This window comes from Panthera pardus, unplaced genomic scaffold (assembly GCF_024362965.1).
Source record: "Panthera pardus isolate Hobbes unplaced genomic scaffold, ASM2436296v1 HiC_scaffold_11, whole genome shotgun sequence".
In the NCBI taxonomy this organism is placed as follows: domain Eukaryota; kingdom Metazoa; phylum Chordata; class Mammalia; order Carnivora; family Felidae; genus Panthera; species Panthera pardus.
The window spans coordinates 91,318,911-91,344,952 of NW_026526666.1; the positions used below are offsets into that span (position 1 = coordinate 91,318,911).

The 26,042-nt window shown below is 37.3% G+C and overlaps 1 protein-coding gene and 1 long non-coding RNA gene across 41 annotated transcripts in view; one reads left to right on the forward strand and one right to left on the reverse strand.

The window, feature by feature from the left end:
• Positions 1–26,042, forward strand: part of EIF4G3 (eukaryotic translation initiation factor 4 gamma 3) — a 314,444-nt gene that overhangs the window by 173,809 nt on the left and 114,593 nt on the right. For 23 of the 39 annotated variants that reach the window (XM_053898871.1, XM_053898863.1, XM_053898875.1 and 20 more), the window contains 6 exons: positions 133–153; positions 1,032–1,211; positions 1,798–1,912; positions 10,739–10,836; positions 13,077–13,199; positions 21,065–21,173. In XM_053898871.1, coding sequence (XP_053754846.1) covers positions 133–153; positions 1,032–1,211; positions 1,798–1,912; positions 10,739–10,836; positions 13,077–13,199; positions 21,065–21,173 — 646 coding nt within the window. The remainder of the gene's footprint in view (positions 1–132; positions 154–1,031; positions 1,212–1,797; positions 1,913–10,738; positions 10,837–13,076; positions 13,200–21,064; positions 21,174–26,042) is intronic. The other 16 variants (XM_053898879.1, XM_019461669.2, XM_053898854.1 and 13 more) reach the window with 3 other exon arrangements.
• Positions 9,460–26,042, reverse strand: part of LOC128775896 (uncharacterized) — a 29,457-nt gene continuing 12,874 nt past the window's right edge. For both annotated transcript variants that reach the window (XR_008420854.1, XR_008420855.1), the window contains exon 4: positions 9,460–9,733. This is a non-coding gene — a long non-coding RNA (uncharacterized LOC128775896). The remainder of the gene's footprint in view (positions 9,734–26,042) is intronic.

The window sequence follows — 26,042 nt, forward strand, 5'->3', positions numbered from 1 at the left end:
TTCCTGTTATTACTAAATACAAAGATATTTTTGTTGAGCTGCATGCTATGTCCTACCCCTTCCTACTGATCTATAAGCTTTTCCATTGGCTTTCTTTCTGTTTCCTGCTGCTTTCTTGCTTCATAATTGAAGGGAGGATTCAGACCCATCCAGGTAACAACTACTGGTTCTGCATGGCCTCTTTATTGCTCTATTCCCTTATTATTATTACAGTGAGACAATTACAGTTGATTGTTGCTGATGATTATACATGCATTTATGGTGGGAATTTACAATTGGTATATTGTTTCAAGGCTTGTAAGCCTGCAGTGAGAACCATAAATGACCACAGGTACTGGCTGCTATTTGATACATTTGAGTTCTCTTCCTTCCAGACCATTCTTAAGTCTGTCTAGATTTGTCACTTCTCTTGCAAACTATTCAAGAAAGTAAAATTGGATTCGATTTAATATGGGTCGCCACTTTTTAGGAAAGGAAGGCCATTCCCATCACCCTATAGGTAGTTTTAATTTAACTTGACTGAGATGAAAATATTTATATCCAGGTTGATTTCTTGTTCTTCTAAATATTTTATAAATTACTTGAATGGTTGTTTTTAGGTGACTGCTTTTAATTTTTAATAAGTTGATTATGAGCCACCTACTCTTAGTGAAATAATCAGTACTTTTATATAGTAGAACGAGTTTTAGAGAGACAAGCTTTTGTTACATTTTATCACAGATTTTAAAATTAATAATTATGGTATAGAATTTTTAGTTTAAATTAGCTGAGACTTCATTTTAAAAGTGAGACCGCCCTGTTTTCATACGTGGGACAGCATTGATCAAAACTTGACTTAGTGTGCCTAGTGTAGGATATGTTTTTTGATCCCAGCCATAGACAGTTTGTCTCTTTTCATGTACATTGTATTTTCAGTTAAAGTTGATAACCTTTTTATTAGTGGAAAAAAGGAGAAAGCTCAAGATAGTAAAATTTACATATTTCCCTTTGTAAAATATATATATATAAATATTTGTTTTTCCCCTCCTCAGTTTTTTCAGAGGCCTCAGATACAGCCTCCTAGAGCTACCATCCCGAACAGCAGTCCTTCCATTCGTCCTGGTGCACAGACACCCACTGCAGTGTATCAGGCCAATCAGCACATCATGATGGTTAACCATCTGCCCATGCCGTACCCAGTGCCCCAGGGCCCTCAGTACTGTATCCCACAGGTAAAGTATCTCTCAGGTCTGTGTGGTCCAGCAGTAGAGTGGGGATTTACTCACATTCTCATCAGAGGAAGCAGGTAGGGTGGGTGATAGCAGTGGTTTTTTTAGTAATATATATGTGAACTTTCTTGTTGGTTAGAAGTCTCGCCATTTTGTCATTTTCCATAATATTGTAAGGAGCCATTTCTACATCTCTTTACTTAAGTTTTTCTAAGCTGTTAGAGGAATTATTTTTATCTCCTGGCTTTCCCCCATCCCTTCCTCACATCCAACTTCTCTAAAATAGACTCAGTAATTAATGCTGTTCCTGTGATATCATTCAATTTCGTTGAAAGCTACCAGCCTGAAATAATTTTACAGTGAGCTGAGTCGGTCTGTGCACTGATTTGCTGTATGGTTTTACCTAATGCATATCTGTCTCTCCATCCTCACTGCATCTTGATGGCAAGCAAACATTTTTTAATGTATTTAACCAAGTGTTTTCATTTTATTTAAGTAATTCTCTTATATACACATACACACAGCTTTGTTTTTTTATAGTAAGCTACCTTCATATTATTTATAAATGTCTTTAATTTCTTTTTTCTAGTACCGTCATAGTGGCCCTCCGTATGTTGGGCCCCCACAACAATATCCAGTTCAGCCACCAGGGCCAGGGCCTTTTTATCCTGGACCAGGACCTGGGGACTTCCCCAATGCTTATGGTAAGTATGTATGAAATATTGAGCAAGTTCTGCTACTTTGTTGTGTTTTATTTCATTTTGTTGTTTTGCTAATCAGTTTAGGCAGTGAGGTTTAGTGGTGTAAGGAATTTTTAAATAAAATGTTGCAAACAGTTCTGACCTGAAAGCCTTTTGGAGAATGGCTTACCAGGAAAGAGTATTACAGAAATATATTTAGTTAACGGCATCTTCTGAAAGAGCTGGTAATTGGAAAGAACCCATGTCTCAAGGTTCTGATATCTGAAACCAAATCATCATTACCTGGATTTTTACTGGATTTTTGCTGGTAGAATAAACATACAATTGACCATGGAACAGTACGGGTTTGGACTGCATGGACTCACTTATATATGGATTTTCTTTTCAGTAAATACAGTATGGTGTTATAAATGTATTTTTTCTTCTCTATGATTTTCTTAATAATGTTTTTTTCCAGCTTTTTTGTTAAGACTGTATACATGTAGTATATGTAATGTATAAAATATGTGTTGATCAACTATTAATTGGTAAGGCTTCTAATCAGCAGTAGGCTATTAGATGAAATTTTGAGAATTCCAAACTTATACATGGACATTGGCCTGGATGCAAGGGAGCCGAGAGTGCCCCTTACCTGTGCATTGTTCAAGGGGCAGCTATACCTTATCTCCCTTCTGTGATTTCTTTTTGTCCAATCATTTATCACCATTTATCAAAGCCTTTGTTAATGTTTTCCTACTAGCATGTACTATCCACAAAGGCAAGGAATTTTGTTGTTTTGTTCACTGTTATATCCCTAGCACCTAGAGCAGTGACTAGTAGGCTGTTGGGGTAGGATGACTGAGTACAACTTTCAAAATGATACACTGTTAAAATGATACACTTTATAGCTTCATTAAGTGTCTCAAGTATGTATATATAACACACAGCTTTATTGAAATAATTTTACTAAGAAATATTTGATATTTTCAGAACAACACATACTACCTACATGTGTTATTTTTGTTTTAAGTAGACTCCATGTCCGATGTGGGGCTTGAACTCATGACCCTGAGATTAAGAATTGTATACTCTACCTACACAGTTAGCCAGACACTCCCATGTATGTGTTTTTAGAGTAAAATAATACATGTGCATCACCAGCTCTGACATAGAATGTTGCCAGGATTGTCGAAGTGTTCCTAGTTTGCTCCTTCACCTTCATTTGAACTTGTAGTTTTCATACCACCCTCAGTGCTTTGGTATTGGCACTTATTCTGCAAATTTAAATCCAGTTAAGATTATTTAAGGGCACCTGGGTGGCTCCGTCGGTTAAGTGTTTGACTTCAGCTCAGGTCGTGATCTCACGGTTTAAGAGTTTGAGCCCCGTGTGGGACTCTGTGCTGACAGCTCAGAGCCTGGAGCCTGCTTTGGATTCTGTGTCTCCCTCTCTCTCTCTGCCCCTCCCCCGCTCTCACTCTGTCTCTTTGTCTCAAAAATAAATAGAACATTAAAAATTGTTTTTAATAAACATAAAAATAAATAAAATAATTTTTTTTTCGTCTTTATGTATTTATTTTGAGAGAGAGAGAGAGAGCGAGCACAAGCAGAGGAGGGGCAGAGAAAGTGGGAGAGAGAGATTCCCAAGCAGGCTCTGCACCATCAGCTCAGAGCCTGATGGAGGGCTCAAATCCCGTGAACCGTGAGATCATGACCTGAGCTGGAATCAAGAGCCAGATGCTCAACCGACTGAGGCACCCCAGGTGTCCTAGTTAAAATTATTTTTTAAGTATAAAATTGACTGTTGATATTACCTAGAATTTATTAAGTGGAAAGAAAACTATAAGGTGAGATTGTCTGTCAGAGTAAACATGCTAAAATCCAGAGGATTTTCTTTCAATCGCATGTTGCAAAGGGAATGCAACTGTATATTCTAATTTATGAAATCAGTTTGAAAGATGTCTCACTAAATTCTAGTATGGAGGTGCCTGGGTGGCTCAGTTGATTGAGCATCCAACTGTTGATTTTTGCTCAGGTCATGATCCCAAACTGGTGGGATCACACATCCATGTTGGATCCTGCACTGAGCATAGGAGCCTGCTTGGGATTCTCCCTCTCCCTTCCCCCTTCCTCCCCCCTCCCCCCCCCCCCCCCCCCGTGCTCCTCCCTCTCTGTCTCTCTAAAAAAAATAAAAATACATGAAATCTAGTCTGTTTATTCATAAATAATATAAATGGCTTTTTGACTCAGAAAATGTAATTAAAATTCTATTATAAATATGTGCTAGCCCCCTTTATTGCTCTTAATATTACTACAGTATATATAGAAACAATATAGATGAGTTTATAAGTAGGGAAGTATTTTTGCTGATTTGTGTATACAATATTATAACATATTTGGCTTTATTTCTATTATATACAGACCGTATTTGTTTATTTTCACAAAAAGCAGGATATTGGGGGCAGTTATATCTCAGATATTGTTGATGTCTGTTCCCTTTGTTAGATATTCTTTCTTCCTGGGGAAATTCTTATGCAGATCCAATATCCATTAAGTAGGCAATTTGTCATCCAGATTAAAGCACTGTTTCCCTAGTTTCCTTAAGATGAGAAAAACGTCTTAAAATAATTTTTTGTTATGAAAGTAACCAAGTTAGTGATGAAAAAATACAAATAATATAGAATATATGAAGTTGAAAGATCCAATTTTTCTCCCTACTCCTCTCCCTAAAGAAATAATGATTTAAACAGATCAATACATACTTTTTCACTTACATTTAAATGATTTTTAATACAAATGGACATTCACAATTTATAATGTTCTAAGACTTCCTGGTTCTCCCTCCCCCCCCCCCCCCCCCCATCTCACAATATATTCTTGGGCATCTTTCCATTTTATTATCTACAGAATTTCAAGCTACATAGTTTTCCATTTTAGGAATGAATCATAATTTATAATCCAGTCTTCTCATAGGAAGTTTACATTATCTTCATTATTTGGGCACATATTTTTAGTTGTAAAAGATTACTACTAGTTAATATGCTTTTCTGTCAGACTTAAAAGCTCTGATCTAGTAGTTTCCATCGATTATAGGTTCTTCAGCTATACCACCCTTGAGGCAGCTGTTGTATCCTTATGGTCTAGAAGCCAAAAACATCCTCCTTCCTATTTTCTTTTCTTGGAATCTTCTCTTGGATACATCTAATCCTGATGTTCCCCCTTAACTCTCTTTCCTCTTTTGCCCTAATCTTGGGTTCAGGTTAAAAGTGATTATTAGAGGAGTACCTGGGTGGCTCAGTCGGTTAAGTGTCTTTTTTGATTTCAGCTCAGGTCATGATTTCAGGGTTTGTGGGATGGAGCCCTGTGTGTGCCCTCTGTGCTGTCAGCACAGAGCCTGCTTGGGATTCTCTCTCTCCTCTCTCTCCCTGCCCCTCCCCTGCTCAAGCTCTTGCTCTCATCAAAATAAATAAACTAAAAAAAAAAAAAAAAAAAAAAAAAAAGCTAACTAATCTAAATCCTGTGTATTTAAATTATGTAAAAGTGTGCACGTGGACTGAAGTGGCTAACACAATTTTTTAATTTTTAAAGAATTGGGGCCCCTGGGTGGGTCTGTCAGTTAAATGTCCAACTCTTGGTTTCAGCTCACATCATGATCTCATGGTTCATGAGTTTTGAGCCCTGCATTGGACTCTGTGCTGGCAGTACAGAGCCTGCTTGGGATTCTCTCTGACTCTCTACTCCACCCATTGCTCTTTCTCTGTCAGTCTCAAAATAAGGAAAGAAATAAACTTAAAAAAAAACATAAAAGGCATCAGGTATAGGGATCAGATCCTAATTCTCTGTCCTGAAGGACAGCAGTCGTATCTTCTAGGGCAGAGGACCTTCCTCTGGCTAAACTGGTGAGGAACGAATCCTAGTCTCATTCCTTCCTGCCTACTTTTCAGAATTCTTAGTTCTTAGTCCTTAGCTTTTAGTTCATTCTGGTGTACTAACATTTTATTCCTCTCTTGGGTTTAAATCTTGAAACAGTGATTCTCAAAGATTATTTTTACTTGCCATGAAGTTCAGTAATCAAGATCATAGAATTCTAATTCTTGCAGTGTTTTTACAGTGTTGTGGAAAAATAACTAATGAGTAGTATTTGCTCAATGTCATTTTTCAGGTTTTCTCTTATTGCTGTTTTCTTAAATATTTCGATGCCTGTTATAGCAGGAAAGTACCTCAGGAAGACTAAAATTATTTCCAGGCCAACACTAGGGGTGATGGCCCAAGGTGTAAAAAATTAGGTTTGGGAACAAAGAGGTGTGGTTAGCAGTGACAGTGATACTGAGAAAGATCAAAAAAAGTTTGAGAATTTACCTGGTAAAAAGGTCCCATTCTCCCTTGCTTCAAACCAGCATACTTTTCCTTTTTTTTTTTTTTTTTTTTTTTTTTTAAACTCTATCATGTGATTTCTCCCTCCCCCTTTCATTTTCATTCTACTTTTTTCCTGAGCTTCATGGTGATTGGGTATGATATTCAGTTTCTGAGAACTGAGAGATTTGTTCATTGTTCCCCATGATGCGTAGAGGTGGGAAACTTTATGGCATCTTAAGCTGAATTTGATTGTGTATTTGTGTAGTGTTAATATTTTGATTATTGATGTGGTTGTATACCAACGTTACTATTCTTGGATATTACAGGATAAATTGGTGTTAATTTGCCAACCTGCATATTTAGCCACTATGTTTATTTTTGTTTCTATAGAAAATTGGAAATTTTGAAAGGTTTTTGGAAGACCTGCAGTGTATAAGACAGTGTGTTAGGTAGGGGCTCCTGGGTTAAAGTAATGGCTAGATAGTGGCTCAGTCTGTCAGATGTCCAACTCTTGATTTCAGCTTCTCGTGATGTAAAGGTTCATGAGCCCAAACATCATTGGGCTCCACGCTGACAGTGCAGATCTGCTTAGGATTTTCTCTCTTTCCCTCTCTCTCTGCCACTCGCTCACACACACGTTCTCTCTCAAAATAAATAAACTTTAAAAAAAAGAAAAAAGACAAGGGCACCTTGGTGGCTCAGTCAGTTAAGCCTCTGACTCTTGGTTTCGGCTTAGGTCATTATCTTGGTGGTTTGTGAGTTCAAGCCCCACATTGGGCTCCCCACTGGTGTGGAGCCTGCCTCAGATTCTGTCTCTCTCCCTCTCTCTCTGCCACTCCCCTGCTCGTGCTCTTTCTCTCCCTGTCAAAATAAATAAATAAACTTAAAAATTAAAAAAGAAAAAAAAAAAGAAGGTGACATGCTAGGTATTTGTAGAATTTAGATGTTAAGATACTCTTCCTGCCTTTCAGGATTGTACGGTGCATTTATTTGACATTTGTGTTTAGGGTTTTATTAATGGGAAGAACTGTAAATGCTGACTAGACCATTGGTTCCCAGATTTTTCAATGTCCTGGTCAAATAAAAATTTTAAAAAGTAAAGTAAAATAAAAGAAGAAACATACAAGACTATTAGATTTTTTTACTTTTGCCAATAAGACTTGTAAAGAAAACGGCTATTTAATGTTAGTATCATTTCATATAGGAAGACTGTTTTAAAAACAAAGGAACAAGACTGAAATAATTTCAAAATAGTAACAGACCTTTCCAAAATGTCAAGTTGGCAAGCCTATAGTTGTGTCTCTGTGTGTGTTATCATAATGTGGTCATTGTTGTATAAATTTTGCCATATATCATTAATACATTTTGTGTAGACTAGGGTTTGGAGAACCACAGGGATCAGGATAAAAAAATGTCAGCCCTTTTTTCTATAAAGGGCAATATTGTAGGTTTTGCAGGCCATTTGGTCTCTGTTGTTACAACTACTCAACTCTTGCCATGTATTTATTTATTTATTTATTTATTTATTTATTTATTTAAGTTTATTATTTATTTTGAGAGAGAGAGCAAGGGAGAGGCAGAGAGGGGGAGAGACAGAATCCCACGCAGGTTCCATGCCATCAGCGAGGAACCAGATATGGGACTCAAACTCATGAACCATGAGATCAGGACCCAAGCTGAGGTCAAGAGTCAGATGTTCATCCAACTAAAGCCACCCAGGTGCTCCAACTCTTGCCATTTTAGTGAAAAAGCAACCATAGATAATAGATAAAATACTGTATGTGTCTTCCAATAAAACTTTATCTACAAAATAAATGGCATTGCACTGGATTGAGCTTCTTGGTGTTAGTTGCCATACCCCTGATGTAGATAAAAGTGCTACATTCCGTGCATGAGAAGTTCAGGGACATTGAGTAACAGGCCTAATTGATAAATGGTATGCAAAAGTTATTCACATTTTTAATAGAATAAAATTGTGTTTATAAAAAAAAATTGTTTTTGAGGGAGAAAGAGAGAGGGAGACCGAGAATCCCAAGCAGTCTCTGCGCTGTGAGTGCAGAGCCCAGTTCAGGGCTCAGTCTCACCAAACGTGAGATCATGACCTGAGCTGAAATCAAGAGTCCAACCCTTAACCGACTGAGCCACCTAGGTGCTCCTTAAAATAAATGGTTTTAATGTTTATTTATTTATTTATTTTTGAGGCAGAGCGCATAAGCAGGGAAGGAGCGAGAGAGAAAGAGGGAGACACAGAATCCAAAGCAGGCTTCAGGCTCTTAGTTGTCAGCACAGAGCTCGATGCAGGGCTTGAACTCACAAACTGTGAGATCATGACCTGAGCTGAAGTCAGTCACTCAACCAGCTGAACCACCCAGGTGCCCCCAAATAAATGTTTTTAAATGCCTCTGACTATATAAGAAGTTTCATTAGTATATTCTAAAAGATAACCATTGTTTGGTAGGGTAGAAGGCCTGCTCTGCTGGGGTCCACAGTTGACTTGATATTCTGTTGTGTTGAACTCTGTGAGATATCGTATGCTACCAGGTTTATTCAGCTGGTATTTATTATATGTGTATTATATGCCAGTCTCTATCTGAGTTATGTTTGACTCAGAACCGTTTCATTAGAACAATCTATATTTTTTCTTAAAGGGCTGATTCACCTTTTGGATCTTATTTCACTTAGTTTAAAAAATATGGCAAGGTGAGCAGATTGTGTTGCTTCTCTAGCAGCATTTGAAACCAATTTCAGGGGATTGTTTTCTGAGTTTTAGAACTAGTGACATTATACGGTAGTGAAGAATTGCTTATATAAGCTTGATTTTGTTGGGCGCTGGGGTGGCTCAGTCAATTAGGCATCCACCTTCAGCTCAGGTGGTGATCTCATGGTTTGTGAGTTTTAGCCCCGCACCAGGCTCTCTGCTATCAGCACAAAGCCTGCTTTGGATCCTCTGTCCCTTCTGTCTTCTCCTCACTCTCTCTGTCTCTCTCTCCCTCTCTCTCAAAAATAAACAAACATAAACAGAAATAAGATTGGCTACGGTGTTTTTCTACATTGAGTTTTTTGAAATCCTCATTACGCCCCCTGTTGAGTTCTTCTCCAAATTTGATTGTGACCTACACAGTTCTGGTACTGCAAATCATATTGCTTCCAAGAAATTGCCACTTGAAGATTATTGTGATGATGGTGGGGATGGTTTGATGTTGATGATGACAGCGATAGTAGAGCCAACGTTACTTGTTTATTAAAGTACCAAAAAGTTTGCCTGTGTTAACTATCTTCATACCTTCATTTTTTTCCTTCTTGTTCTCATGACTCAGTATCAGTGCTCCTAACAAAGTCTAGTCTTCTACTTGAGCAGTAGATTGCAGCATTTACACATTTAAGGCTCCTTCTCCAGCTGTTCTTTTCTCCCCTTCTGGCATTATTATTTTCTTTCTCCCCATCTGCTGGATTAGTCCTTTCAGCATATAGGTGTATGATTTCATTCATGTCCTTAAGGGGAAAAAAAAACAAACAAACATTTTTTCGCTTCACTTTATTATAGCACAACTTTTAAGAAGAGGGGTTACCTGGGGTGCCTGGGTGGCTCAGTTGGTTGAGCGCCCGACTTCGGCTCAGGTCATGATCTCATGGCTCTTGGGTTCGAGCCCCACGTCGGGCTCTGTGCTGACAGCTCAGGGCCTGGAGCCTGCTTCCTTTTCTGTGTCTCCCTCCCCTCAGCTCCTCCCCTGTTCACACTCTGTCTCTCAAAATAAATAAAGATTTAAAAAAAAATTTTTTTTAAGAAAAAAAGAAAAGGAGTTACCTATGCCGAACTGTCTTCATTTCCATCTCATTCACTATTGGACCCACCCTAATCAGGAGGCATCCCCCTCACCAGTACCCATGTAACTTTTGTCATGGTCGTCAGTGAATTGTACTTTAGTGAATCTTAGTTGACCTCTCAGTGCCATTTGACATAGAACCACTGTCACAGGGAGCCGCCATCAAGGCTTAGCAAATGTCCTGCTGTTGGAGCAGAAAAAAGCCTAACAGTGGTTCTCTGTCAGTAGGGAGAAGAATTAAACCATTCCCAATCCACAAGATGATCCGATATATTCTCTTGCCTCTGACTAAATCCACACACAAAACATATTCACAGAAACCCTTGTTTAAGAATCTCATTGCAGGGAATGGGTGGGCCCCCAGAATAGATTTTTAAAAGCAGTGCTATAGTTTGATTAGTTTTTTGAAAGGTAACTCTGATGGCAATCTGCAGGAGTTGGTTATTTAGTTGTTTCCATATTGGATGCTGACAAAAAGATCAGTGTTTGGAATCATTCCATGATCACTTTAGTAGAGAGAGAGGAGCTAGTGGATAGAGATGATTAAGAGGAATGTTTTTGTTTGTTACTTTTTTTAAAAAACTGCTTGTTTGGAGACACAGTGCCATTAGTAGTCTTATAGTGGTTGACAAAATAACTGAATGCTTCCTCTCATTTTTTTCTAATTCTTTAGGAACGCCTTTTTACCCAAGTCAGCCAGTGTATCAGTCAGCACCAATCATAGTGCCTACGCAGCAGCAGCCCCCTCCAGCCAAGAGAGAGAAAAAAACCGTAAGAGATACTTCTTAATTTTTCCTGTTTTAAAATGGAATGTACACTCATTTGTCAAGTAAGTTTACCCACAGCTGTAGTCATTCATCTCAGTTCACAAATAACTGCATTTTTTGTTCTTCCCTTATGTTCTTACCACTAGACCAGAGGATTTGTATGGACACATACTAGAAAGTAACATTTGCTTAATATCATTTTCAGCATGCACTAAACTAGGTATGCCAGATGACAACATGCCTTCTTCAGAACTGGGAGGGTTTGTCTGCTAAGACCTTGCTAAGTGGGAGAAGTTTGAGCTCAGTTTTCACATACTGATTATTATCCTTGAACTTTGTCCTGTTCAGTTCTACATTCAAATATGAACTGACCACAGGAAATCAGCAGAAGAGAACTGAGCAAAGTATTAATGACAACAATAAAAATCCTCCCTGTTGGAATAGATTTCTTTTTCGAAACAGCAGAATTTAGAAAATGTATTTTAGGGCGCCTGGGTGGCTCGGTCGGTTGGGCGTCTGACTTAGGCTTAGGTCACGATCTCACGGTCCGTGGGTTCGAGCCCCACGTCAGGCTCTGTGCTGACCGCTCAGAGCCTGGAGCCTGTTTCAGATTCTGTGTCTCCCTCTCTCTCTGCCCCTCCCCTGTTCATGCTCTGTCTCTCTCTGTCTCAAAAATAAACGTTAAAAAAAAAAAATTTTTTTTTAAATAAAAAAAAAAAGAAAATGTATTTTAATTATTTTAAAGAGGTTACGGGGGCTTTGTATCTGTCTAGTAAGGCAGACTCAAGCAAATTAGAATGCAGTAATATAAAATTCAGGTTGTAGGACATCCTGTAGAAGAGTGGCTTGCAATCTTTTACCTATTAGGACACACAAAATGGAATTCACAAAGATAGATAGGTGGGAGGGATATCATCATAGTCAATACATCTTCTTTTTTAATTTTTTTTTTTTTTACATCTAGTCAATATTCTTGACAGTGCTCTTGGTAAAAATTAATAAAACTCAAAACTTGGTTCTTTTCTTATCAGACACACGTTTCTTGTGCACACATCACAATAAACAGCACATGCCAGTGTCGCCAGACACTGCAGTTGAGAAAGTATGCTTTGGAAATGTTAAAACATCATGGTAGATGTTGGACTTGCAGAACGTTCAGGATGCACAAACATTAATAAAGAAGAGAATGAAAATGAAAGACATAATAGACGCTACTGTAGAAGAAAATAGAACAAATGAATTAGAAGCAATATCTAAAACTGTAGTAGAAACAAGTTTCTTTACCTGAAAACATAGCTGATATTAGGAATCTTACTGAAGAACTCCCAAAGCAGCTTCCAGATCCAGGTGGTTTTATTAATGAATTCTTTGCTATTTCTATGAAGCCAGGGCTACCTTGGCTGCTCTCTGGAGGTGAGGATAGCAAAGAGGGCCTTTAGGTCTCAGCAACATCACAGGTTGGAAGGCCTAGATCCTGGGGCTCCCTCTCCTTTATAGCACCATCTCCACTGATATCAGTGAGCATAGGTAGCCTTTAAAAAAGTAAGAGAACCACGTACATTGTTCTGCATCTTGCATCTTTTCACCTACCAGTACCTCTTGATGATCATTCCATCTCAGTACATGTGGATTTATTTCATTCTGTCTACTGTCTGTTTGGTATGTAATTGTAAGGATGTAGCATAATTTTTTAATTACTGTGTTCTTGATTAGCCTTGAGATTGTTTCTATGCCTTTGCTCAAAAAGCCTCTGTTACAGTTAGCATTCTTACATGCATACGTAAGTCTATCTGCAACATAAACTCCTATTTCTAATTACTAAAATATGTACATTTTTCATTTTGTTAAGGAACCATTTATGACCCTTAAAACTTCGTTCTACAGAGTAAGATGTATTTTAAAACGGTTTTACTTATGAATTTTATGTTAATTATTGTACATAAAATCAGTCAATTTGGCAGTGCTTATAAGACAAGTGTTAATACTTGGCCTTTTTGACCTAGAAATTCAGCGAATTGGATCTCTTTTTAGCTTGTTACTCTAATTTGTTCAAGTCAGAACTAATGTCCCAAATTTCTTTGAATGACCCCATATGGTTCTGTGACTGAAATAAAGTCAGATGTGGTGATTATCAACTTTGATATTTATAGGTTGCCCAGGTTTTACCTTTAATACATCGTATGCCTATAAATGTACTATATAGATACCCATCTCTAAATATGCCATCTTATTCTGACCTTATAGATAAGAATTCGGGATCCCAACCAGGGAGGGAAAGACATAACAGAGGAGATTATGTCTGGAGGTGGCAGCAGAAATCCTACCCCACCCATAGGGAGACCCACTTCCACACCTACTCCTCCTCAGGTAAGACGGAGTCAGCCGTGAGGGATGATGCTGTGTATTTGTTCACTAACCTCTGCTGGACTCCTCTTTTTTCTGTGGCTACTTTCTGACTTTTCATGTCCATCAGTTGTCTCAGAACCTCAAATGATGTCTAAACAGACATGTTCTTTCACTTTACAAATTGTTATAACTTCAGATTTTTATTGGTAACATTTCTGTGTATTGTTTCCACATTCAGAGCATAGCTTTTGCCACTCTTCCTATTGAGCTATTGCATGATACCAAAAGGAGTTGCAGTTCCTATGGAAACCTCTTCAATAAATGTGTATTTCATGTTTCAATATGGAGCCCTAGAAATTAAATGCTGTACACTATGTTCATGAAAACTTTTGAGGTTGAAAATTTAAACATTGTTATTTAACAATATTGTTTGGGGCAATGCCTATGTAATTCAGAGCATATGTAGATGTATCTTAGGCATACCTCTTACCTTTTAGGACACCACAAATAGGCTTTTTGATTGGAGGTTGTCTTCTTTAATTATTTACTTGGGTTATTAGGAAGTTCTACCAGTTAAGCACCATCTTGTTCCTGTTACAGAATGTAGTTATCATGGTCTTCAAAAGTTCACTTTCTTGCTTTTAGAAATCAAGACATTCCAGGAGAAGCTGGAGTTTAATAAACTGTAGTAGAGGCTGGAATTTCCTGAATTCGCCAATATTTTGATTTCATCACTTGGTCACTTTAAATTTTGATAAACCATGGAGAGGAGTTAAGAGATTTTCAAAGCTTCAAAATACCTAAACTGCGAGCTCAGCATTGAAAACAGATAGAATGAAAATTATTAAGGAGTTGTGGGGGCTGCTTGCTTCCCTCATTTGTGGTTTGATGGTGAGGTATCCTTCAGGGCCCAGTTTATAAATATGTGATACGTGGATAATTAACTATCATTTCAGAATGCTAGACCATTGACTTGATTTTAGTAACATAGTTTAAAAAAGTTGTTAAAAACATTTTTCAAAATTGGTGTCACAAATACATGACTGAGTTTAGAGTCTCTTAAAGATTTGTGAATTTATTTAATTTCTTCCCTAGAAGTGAACATGGGAGAGGTAACATTTACATGCTTATGTAAGTTATATACTTATGTACTCAGTTATGTAGGGGCATACTACAGAAAAACTTGGAATTGGTTGATGAGGACAGTTAAATTTTGGTCTGTATTTTTCCCCACGTTAATTAAAACATCATCATTTTCAAGCTATATACCTGACAACCTTTTGTTGATTTGTGTTCAGTTCTCAACTTGGACATGTGTTAATATATTTTTTTGCATTTTAATTCCCTGTGTTTTGATCTTCTTAATCTTACCAAGCTTGGTATCCTACCCTCTTGTGGTTACCTTTGGCTACAGAAGTCCGTTGTTTTTTTTTTGTTTTTTTTTTTAATTTTTCATCAGGGACGACAGGCCTAAATACAAGTATATTTGTTTGTGTAAACATAAAGGACATTAAATGTCCACTTTTAATTTGTAAAGGCCATCAATCAGTAATTATAATTGGTAATACTTTTTGATGCATCATATTGTCATGAGGCATCAGTTTATTTTATTAGGTAATTACACTTAAAACCACATTTATTAATCTGTTGTCTTTCCAAGTTCATGGAATGAACACATACCTTTTTACCAGAGACATATGTACTAAAGGGGAAAATATCTCAAGAACAACCACATAAGCATGATGATGGCAGCTGACTCTTGGCTTCACTTTTGGAAATTCATAGTGGTGCCCATAATGTAGGAGAGAACATCTCTTGTTAAAGGAGTCATTTACTACTTCCCATCTGTTATATTGGGTAAAAATGTTGATCCAGTGTTTCAAAAGAAGCTAAAAATCTTTATTTATGTAAAAAACTGGCCTATTTTAAATGTTGATGGCTAATTCTAACACATAGCACTGTGCCAGCCTAAGAAAATCCATTAGGCTTAGCCTAATGATTGCTAGTTTGCAACTGTGGTCTAATTCTAGATAGATCCTGAACCATACTCTAGTTACTAAGACTGTAGATGAGACAATCCTCTGCATGAGAATTTATGACTGAATAGTAAGTACTCTATTGCTTTTGACCTTACAGTGTATCTGCTTTGAGCCACAGTTGCAGGTGCTATGAATAGCAAAGTCTTTCCCTATCCCTTGAGGTCATCCCAGTCCCTTTAAGTGAGGCAGAGGACACTTACTAACATATGTATTACCGGTCCTCCTGTGAAGTGTGTACAGAGAATTATGAAGGCACAGATGTGACCAAGTGGGGCAGGATTGCAGCACAGGCTCAAATGTGTTGGATCCCAGAAACCTGTTAATGGTAGTGCCGGTAAGATAGTACAGGGAAGGGATTTAAAAGCTTTGGCTCAGAACCAGACATACTTGGTTTCAAGTCCCAGTTCCACTACTTAATTTTGTAACGTTAGCCAAATTGCTTAATTTTCCAGAGGGTTAGCTTCCACTTTTAACAATGTAGAAAATAAAGCCTATCGTATATAGGTACGATAAGATTAAATGAGAGAAAATATTTAAACGTTGCTTCAGCTCAGGGCATAGTGAGTATTCAGTGCACACCATGTATTATTAGTATTGCAGTTTTTGATATTTCTGGAGGAGCAGAGAAGGACTGGAAGCGTCTGGGAAGGCTTCACAGCAGAGATGACATTTGGTCTGAGTTCCCAGATTGATGTTCACAACATGAAAAGAGAGAGAAGGATATTCAAGGCAGAGGGACAGTATGTACAAAAGGGTGGCATGTGGAGATGGGAAATTAGACAAAAGGAGGTTATTACCATTTCAGGTGATAAATGAGGGAGTTAGTTGAAGGGAGAGAAAACCTCTTAGAGAAATATGTAGCAATTGGTTACTAAGTAAGGATTACGGAAAGAATGACCTTATAATTTATCATCTAAATTGGGGCAGTTTTAGAATGAATGGGGATGCTGTGGATCATTTTGATGGGGAAACAGGCATGAACCAGTACTGTCCAGTTAAAGGGATGCATGGTTCCCCTATGTGTAAGAGGGAACAGTCAGAGGTGGCTCTTCAAGCTTAGATACCTGGATTTATAGTAAAATATAGCATGGAGTATATATCAGGGTATCTGAAGAGGGGGATAATGAGCTTCATTTTGGCAGGCATTCAAAAGAAGAAACTGTATTAGGTTTATGCAAGGAGAATGGAGAGGAGAAACAGGTTCTTGCTGCTACTGTTTTTACCGTAAATAGTAGACTGAATTTGAAATTGCCCTGCTTCCTTAGTTTTAAAATGATCTGTGGAATAACTCCTGAAGATTTTATATCTCAAAAACATAAAAAATCTAGGTGTGTATATATGTGTGCCCCTGCAGGGGATCACAGTACACAGGCCTAGGTGCGTGGGTAGAGCTCATAGAGTCTGCTAGGACACTTGCTCCACGTCACCACTCTGTCACTTAGATTTATGACCTTAGATCACAATGTTGTTAAGTCCTTTTAACCCCTGCTTTTTTCATCAATGAAATGAGGGATTGTACTAAGTAATTCCAGAGTTCCCTTTCAGCTTTTAAATGTTAAGGTGGGAGGGGCACCTGGGTGGGCTCACTTGGTTAAGCTTCAGACTTTGGCTCGCATCATGATCTCAGAGTTCAGGTTCATGAGTTCAAGTCCCACATTGGACTCTCTGCTATCAGCATAGAACCCGCTTCAGATCCTCTGTCCCCCCCCCCCCCCCTCCTCGCCCCTCCCCTGCTCATGTTTTCTGTCTCTCAAAAATAAACATTAGGGGCGCCGGGGTGGCTTATTCAGATGAGCGTCTGACTTTAGATTAGGTCATGATCTCATGGTCTTTGGGTTTAAGCTCCACATCGGGCTCTGTGCTGACAGCTTAGAGCCTGGAGCCTGCTTCACATTCTGTGTTTTCCTCTCTCTCTATCCCTCTCCTGCTTGCACTCTGTCTCTCTCTCAAAGGTAAACATACACTAAAAAATTAAAATTAAAAAATGTTTTAAAGTGGGAAAGAAGGAATATTTTTGTTACTTTCCCTCAGCATCACAATCTCTCAGCTGCATCTCTCTTGTTGATAGCAATAAGGCACAAGGAACATTTCTGTATTAAGAAATCCTAGAGGGGTGCCTGGATGGCTTAATCAGTTAAGCGTCCGACCTCAGCTCAGGTCATGATCTCACCGCTTACGGGCTCAAGCCCCACACTGGGCTCTGTGCTGACAGCTCAGAGCCTAGAGCCTGCTTTGGACTGTGTATCTCCCTTTCTCTCTCTCTCTCCCTCCCCACCCCCCTCTGTCTCTCTCAAAAAAACCAAAAAGTGCTAGATGCCTGAAAGTTTTTATGGGACTCTATAGGGTAAATATAAATACATGATGCTGTATATATAGGCAAGGCTCCCCAAATTGTCTGCTTCCAAAGGCTGGGGTGATATCTCAAAATCACTTAATTTTTTTAATGAACTACTTTATATACCTTTCTTTCTCTCCCTACTACCTTTGTTCTTTTTCCTGTTTTAAGAATTACTCTTATAGTGAAGCATTGTTATAACTTGGGAGAGAGTCCTATGCCAGAGTATAGGGACAGAGAAATGTTGGAGACTAGTGATTGATAATGTATTTTAGGAAAGACACAGCCTTCCCTGCTATTTGTGAAAATTACAAAGTCATTCAGTCTTCTGAAGAGTTTCTTATAAACTTGATAACTAGAAACCTTAAATTCTAACCATTTGTTAGTTTTATAGTGTTAATAATAATAGTTAAGTTGGATTCTAAAGCTCAGACAATAATATAAGTAATCTATACACTAAGTGGGTAAGTTCCTGCACAAAGAATTTGAAGATTACCACATAATGTAAACAAACCAGTCTTATCTTTCAAAATGTCATTTTGACGACTCTGTTGTAAGCTCTAGTGAGTTTACATCATTAGTCTACCCTGAAGCATATAGGTATTTTTTTTTTTTTAATATTGTCTTCAATAAAGATAGTGGTCATTGAATTAAATCACATTGTTCTTCATCTTTAATAAATTAATTTTTCATTAGTAGTCTCTTTTGACTTAAAAATAGTACTTTTCAGGTTGCCTGGCTGGCTCAGTACATAGGGCATACGACTCTTGATCTCAGGGTTGTTAAGTTTGAACCCCACGTTAGGCGTAGATTACGTGAAGAAAAAGAAAATCAACAGTATTTTTCAGTAGTGTGGAAAATGTTTTAAACTTTAAACAGATATCTAGGTTAAGGTGGATTCTCTCCGACGTTTTGAATGAGATGTCACAATGAACAGCGACTCTTAGTGGCGAGGGATAAGCTATTGTCTTGCTTAAAATGAATTTGTACATGGACAGCCAGAGGGTCCTATTTAGAATTATAGAGCAGGGTTGTTGATTTCATCAGGTCTGTTTCCATCAGGGTCTGAAGCAGGCTCCAAGCTCTGAGCTGTCAGCACAGAGACAGACACGGAGCTCAAACTCACCGAGAGATCATGACCTAGGCTGAAGTTGGTTGCTTAACCGACTGAGCCGCTCAGGTGCCCCAGCATTTTTAAAAAAAGAAAAGACGCTTGCAAGACCCCTCTTGGAAGATTACCCTGAGGCAAAGCCTCCCCACCTTCCGGGGTGTGAGGAATAGGGGAAGAGGGGGTATGTCTGTCCCTTAGGCTAATTAGTCAAGACTCAAGTCAGGACTTTTTTGTATTTATTTCATGAGGAAAAAATATGAAATTAGATGTTAAGCTAAAATTTAAGATTATCCTTAATTAAAATTAATCTAAAACAAGGTGAGCGTATTGAATTATATTGATGTGAATTTTATTTTCTTGATGCTTTCAGAGCCTTAGAGAATGTTAAAAGTGAAAAGACTTGATCTTTATTCAATTGTTTTGCATTTTACAGCTGAGGAAACCCAAGAGGTTCTTTCCTAGCACTTCGTGGTTCTATAACCATGTACTGGATACTAGGATTTGGAACTGTGATTTAACCAACAGGTTTACCTCAGTGCTTTCTTATAAATGCATATATATAAAATCTTCCTAGGACTTTAATTTAAAAATATCTGTGCAGTTATCTCTTTAATATGATTGCAGATATTTTAATCTGAGCTTGAAAAATTCTGATCAGTACAGATTTATAGATATCAGTAGCTTTTACTGTCTTAAACATTTTGTCTCATGTATAGATGTCATTCTGTCTACCTAAGTTCCTAGGTAACTGGAGTTAATACTTTCTTCCTTTTAGATAAATGGTAAAATTTACAAGTCTTTCTTTCCTGTTTAATAAATGCTAACTAACGTAGACTCTTTCCTTTGTTCTAGAGCTATTTTCAGCCTTAGAATTGAACTGAGCCTGTATTTTCATTTATAGCTCTGAAGTGGTCCTAATTTTTGAATTTTAATAACAGCTTTTTTTCCCACCAGTACTAAGGATTCAGAGTAGAGTAATCATGGCAGTACTTTTCATTTATTTGTTCATGATTCAAAGTGAAAACAGTAACTGACTTCATTTTTTTGTATATGAAAATATAATTTTAGTAGTCTTCATTTAGAAATAATTGTGGAATATGATGAGCACTCTCATGATCTAATGAATAGGTAAAATAATAGTATTTTCTGCATTCCTGTCTGTTACTCTGTACAGTCCAGATAAAATCAAATATAAATTGCATGTTCATTCTGAAAGCATTGTTACTTAAATGACGTGATAAATGGTATGTATCTGAACAGATTTTTTAATTTTATTTTCCTGTGCTAAATGAGACTTAGAAATTTGAAAATATTGTTTATTGACTCTCACTTTTTTAAGTGGCCCTACCCACCCCATATTCATTCATACCTTAATTTTCCCTCGCGTCTAAAACACACACATGCATGCACACACAGAAAATCAGAATTGTGCAGGGACTCTGCTCTGATAGCTCTGATAGAATTCATTGTAGGAGATTATAGCTTTCCAAAAAAAAATGACCTTAGATTTCTGAGGAGAGACACTGCTTTGTTTTGTGGCTTTTGTGTCACCCTCAAATCCAGAACAAATACCTGCCTGGAAAGTGATGTAGAATGAGTGTTCCTTGTCCTTTCTTTTGTCATTTTGTTCCCTCTAAGTTGAATGATGGCTGCAACTTTTTCAACCTACTCTGCTAGGATTTTGATGGCCACTTTTGATTCCAGTGAAGTGGTTGAGTGAAAATTAAGAGTTTCCTTTTAGCTCTGAAAAACAGATCTTTTACCTAGATTTCTGACTCTGAAAAGATAACTGTCCTTCACCCAGAATCTAAAGACATTTTAAAGTGAAAATGCCTTAGATGAAGATGCATTTCACCCGTGTGATTATATAGACAAATGGCAAAAATCACTCTTCAGTATTGTTTTCTTGAGTCAGTGACTGGTTTTAAAACACCGTATTTTGTTTGTCCAGCTTTGGTCAGATGAACCACTTTGCTAGGTAGTTTGTAAGTGAAGTTGACCAGATCCCTTTGGTCTTTGACTGGGAGAGGTTAAATTACCTTTTAGATGTGATGTCTGTTGTTAGGTGGAAAAAAGTTCCTTCTTAGATGGAACCCTGGAGAATGCATTTATACTAATGATTTCTGTGCTTTCTTCTCTTGCTGTGGTTAATAGTAATCATCTCTTTTCCTTCCCCTTTCCTGCTGCCTCTTTCCTTTTCTTCCCGTTTTCTGTACTTTTTGAATTATTAAACTGGCCTATGTATTTTTTTCCTTGCTTTTTTTCTTTTCTTTTTGTTTTTTTTTCTTCTAATTTTGTGATCTCCTGCCCCACTCTGTCTTCCCTACTTGCTTGGGTTCCATGTTGCTAGTTTTTATGTTCGCACGCTCATTATCACCCTTTTTTGTACTTCAAATCCCAGCAGCTGTCCAGCCAGGTCCCTGAGCACAGCCCTCTGGTTTATGGGACTGTGGAGAGCACTCATCTTGCTGCCAGCACCCCTGTCACTGCAGCTAGCGACCAGAAGCAAGGTTTGTGTATAACTGTTTTCTTCCCTCCTTTTTAATTTTAATTACATTCCCCTCAGCGTTTAAGGGTATGAGCAGAACATCTGAAGCTTATTTAGATACTAAACAAAACTTTGAGATGGAAAAGCAAAGTGTTCTACCTCTAGGAAGGTAAAGTAGGGTTGATAAGGAAAATTTTTTCCTGTATTTTATTAATGCCTCACTGTCTATTTATTTATAGGTCAAAACTTGGTTGCCTGAAGCTGTTCTGGGTGTGTGTGTGTGTGTGTGTGTGTGTTTAGGGAAAACAATGTTGGGGAAATAAATCAAAGTATATATTGCTTTATAAGAATAACACCGTTTTAATATATTTAACGTGTTCTTTTGTATCTTGCTATTTAAAAAGAAAAATTTTTTTTAACGTTTATTTATTTTTGAGACAGAGAGAGACAAAGCATGAATGGGGGAGGGTCGGGGAGAGGGAGACACAGAATCTGAAACAGGCTCCAGGCTCTGAGCTGTCAGCACAGAGCCCGACGCGGGGCTTGAACTCACGGACCGCGAGATCATGACCTGAGCCGAAGTCGGCCACTTAACCGACTGAGCCACCCGGGCGCCCCTGTATCTTGCTATTTTTAAAAACGTGAAATATTTCTTAGAAATTTGGCTCTGTAGCCTCAGTTCTGTAGCACTCAGTTTATCCTAGCTCCATTTCCATCATGTATAGTATTTGGTCTTGATGAGTCATTATACTATGGATCGCAATTAAACCAGGGTCCCTACTCCTATTTACCTTGAACATGAAGTGTAAAACATTGGTTGAAATAAGTGTACACATTGCCTTTTGGATTATAAATAGAAAACTGTAAAGGAAGTTTCATGTCAGAAAATGAGATATCACAGTCTCTCTTTCTTGCTTGCTAAGTTGGATTTAGGTTGACCTTAACCAAAATTGGGGAACAATTGTCTGTCATCAGGCATAGGGGAAAGCAAGTGCTACTGAGCATGCTTTGATAATGTTTCTGACTTCTTCGAAGAATGAGTGGAAAGCATAAGTGATTTCTAATTTTTTGAATTACTCCTTCCTCCCTTGTTAGCTGGCTGTTACTAAATGTACTTTCTAAAAAATTACTCTTTAAAAGGTACTTGGGAATTGGCACATAACCTAAGGATGGTATTTAATATAATTGATTTTTTACTGGACTGCACGTTAATCATACTTAGCAACTTCTGTTTGATTTCACTGTTTTCTACAGCATACAAAGATAATAGGATGTATTTTCTCTTTAATATTAAGGAACCTAGTAAACTCGAACAGAGACACGTCCTATATTTTATTTGTTTTATAAGATTGTTTTAAACGAAAAAATAGGTATCAAACCCCAACCTGGCATGCTTCTAAAAGTTGTACTGTCAGATACGTCTTCTGGCAGTGTTCAGAGATAGACTCATGCACGCTTAGAGTTAAATTTTTTAATATGAAAGCCATTCACCTTTCAGGAATGCACTTTGTAGGTATTATGGAAGACCACTTTCTTTCTCCAATGATAGAGCGTTTTTGAGTCAAGAATCACAATGTTTTTAATCTAAGTAGAAAAGAATTTTCAGGGTATTCTCTTCAAAACTTTACTAGTTTTGCAGAGTTGTAATCCCTTTGCTAGTTAGAATTATGCTAAGTATATTGAATACTTAACCATCACATAAGGCCTCAAACCATACCTATCCTCTATGCAAACTTCAGCTAGGCCACGATACAAAGAATTCATAAGATGTCTTAATGATGATAGCTCTGCCCTGCTACAATTTTTAGAATATAAAACACCTTCACTTTGTCATATTTAGGTCTTGATTTCCATAAGGAAGAATGCAGAAGTATTGGTTTTCTCTTGGTTCTTTATGTTTAGTGGACCTTTGAAAAGTAAACATTTCAGATTGATGTTTGATATAAATATGAGTGGATTGAAAATGTTTTATTTTACCTTGATGGAAAGAAAAACTTGAATTTTAAGTATATTTTGTAATATTTATAAATAACTCTTTGGGGGAGGGACTATTGCCATCTCCTTGTTAGTACCAATTATTTTCCAGAAACCTGAGTTAGTTATAATTTTCCATTTCTGATTGTACCTATAGCTTGCCGATATTTAGAATAGTTTTCAGAGTAATTTTTAAACCAAACGTATGTAGTCAAATAACAGTAGAAAGGGCTCACCAATTTTCAGAGAATTTTTTTATAGTTAAAAATTTTTTTAGTTTTCTTCTTAACTATAGGCTCCTTTTGAAATTAAAGTAGGATGCAAAAATGTGCTGTTTTCAAAGGTTGCTAGATTACTTTAAGAAATAATAGATTGTGCATTCTGCAGTCAGTTTGGTTTTTCTCTCAATGAAAATGTCATTATTGTGGGTTTACATTGGGTAACAGAATCTCATGTTAGCCCCAAACTCGTACCAGCTTGATTCACCTAAATACTTTTTTCCATAAACCTTTTTCTTTTTCCTCAATTGGAAAAATATGGGATTGGAATCATTTTCAAGTTGCAGCACTGGCCAGTTACATGACTCTGGCATGACAGATCTATGACAATATGACAATCTATAGAACACTCCGTTTCCCAGTCTGTAAAATAGGAACATAATACTTTCTACCCCAGCGGTGGTTGTAGGAATTAAAGGACACTATGTATATATGGTATTTGACCCAGTTCCTACTGTTGAGTACTTAGTAAATGTTCAGTACCATTATTAAACTTCTGGTTTCTTAGAGGTTTTGATATGAATAGCTGACATGGTTACATGAACACCAAATTGTGACATTTCCCATTTGTTTGGTGCTTTATAAAGATACAAAGACACAGGGAAGACCTCACCTTGGTTTGTAGAGGGAAAACCATTGAAGATTGAATTAATATCATCAGTTGGTGTTGATGATACCATACATTTAGTCCAGTGTATGGAGGATATGGTATGAACAGTGAAATACAAATACAAGTTTTTGTGCCTTAGTCTTAGTTTTAGTGCCTTTTGAAAGCACTTAGTATAGAGTAGGTGTTCAGTGAATGATACTCTGTTGTAATTCAACCATTTCTAGTAATGTAGTTCAATTGGGGCTCCCCTGGAGTTTAGGACAGGACTGTTCACTGTCACGTGAGGCTGTCCCTCAAATTGCAGAACGCTTACCATTCCTGGTCCCTGCCCATTAAATGATAGTAGTACCTTCTCAGTCACGTGAGACTCATGACAACCAAAAGGCACCTGTCTACGCAGTTGGTTCCATTGCATTCATTGTAGAAACTATGGATACGTAGAGACTTTCCCACGTGCATATGCATATGTTAGTAGTATATGTATTTTTAAATTACCAGATTAGGCTTATGCTCTACATACAGTTTTGTGCCCTGCTTTGTCAAAAAACATATCTTTTATTATAAACAGCTTTCCATATCATTACTCTTTTAAAAACCTATTTTATTATTTATTTAAAATTTTTTAAATGCTTATTCATTTTTAGAGAGACAGCACATGTGCTTGCACCCACAAGTGGAGGAGGGGCAGAGAGAGAGAGAGAGAGAGAGAGAGAGAGAGAGAGAGAGAGAGGGAGAGAGAATCCCAAGCAGGCTCTGTGCTGTCAGCCCAGCACAAGGTTTCATCTCACAAATCGTGAGATCATGACCTGAGCTGAAACCAAAAGTTGGATACTTAACCGACTGAGCCACCCAGGCACCCCTTAAAGCTTATTTTAAATGATTGCACAATATTACCATTATATGGCCCAGGCTATTATTTGTTTAATAAATTCCTCATGTTAGACATTTAGTCTATTTATCTCTCTTATTTTGTTGCTATTATAGTGTTAATATAAATCTACTTATATATTCTAAACCTCTGTCTTTGCTCCCTCTTGCATGATTATTTCTTAAAAAATTTTTTTAAGAATAGAATTCTCAGTTTCCTAAAGATGGCCAAATGATATAAATATTTTTAATGCAGTATATTAGATTTCAAACTATCATGGCTCTGTAAAGCATACTCTTAATGATAAAAGTTCTTAGATAAAATCAGTGTTCTGTATTTACTGTAGTATACTTTTCAGCTTTCCGTACTGAAATTTGAATGAATTAAAGGAGCTTTATATCAGAATGAGAACTCTCAAAATAAGTTCTTTGTTTCTAATTTTCTTCATTTTTTAATTTAAAAAAAATTTTTTTTCAATCTTTATTTTTGAGAGAGAGGCAGATAGAGTGTGAGTGGAGGAGAGGCAGAGAGCAAGGGAGACACAGAACCTGAAGCCTGGCTGAAGCAGGCTTCAGGTTCTGAGCTGTCAGCACAGAGCCTGATGCGGGGCTCAAACTCAAGAACCACGAGTTCATGACCTGAGCTGGTCAGCTGCTTAACTGACTGACCCAACCAGGCACCCCTTCTGATTTTCTTCATTTTAGATTTTTCTCAAAGAGTATATAGAAATTTCAGTCCTAGTTCTGTTTTTGTTTTTAGTATCAGTAATTTTATTTTTCAAAATTAGTAATAGAATTGACATACTCTTACCAGATTATTAATGTGAGAATTATATTTTACTGTTTAATTTGCTACAGCTAGGTTTCATTCAGTGGTCATAAAGGGTATTATTCTGATGAGCTTTCACAGTGTTATAATTTAATCTGGGTGACCCATCTAGCAGTTACTCCAGTGAATTGATAATTATTTTGATGAGTGATATTTTAATAAATGTGTATTTATTATATTTATTTCACACACATGTAATACATATAATAGACAAATTTTTTTGGAAATATTTTTTTCTCTTGCCCTGACCACTTAGTGTGAGGGATTTGGTTGTTTGTTTTTTTTTTAACGTTTATTTATTATTGAGAGACAGAGCATGAGCAGGGGAGGGGC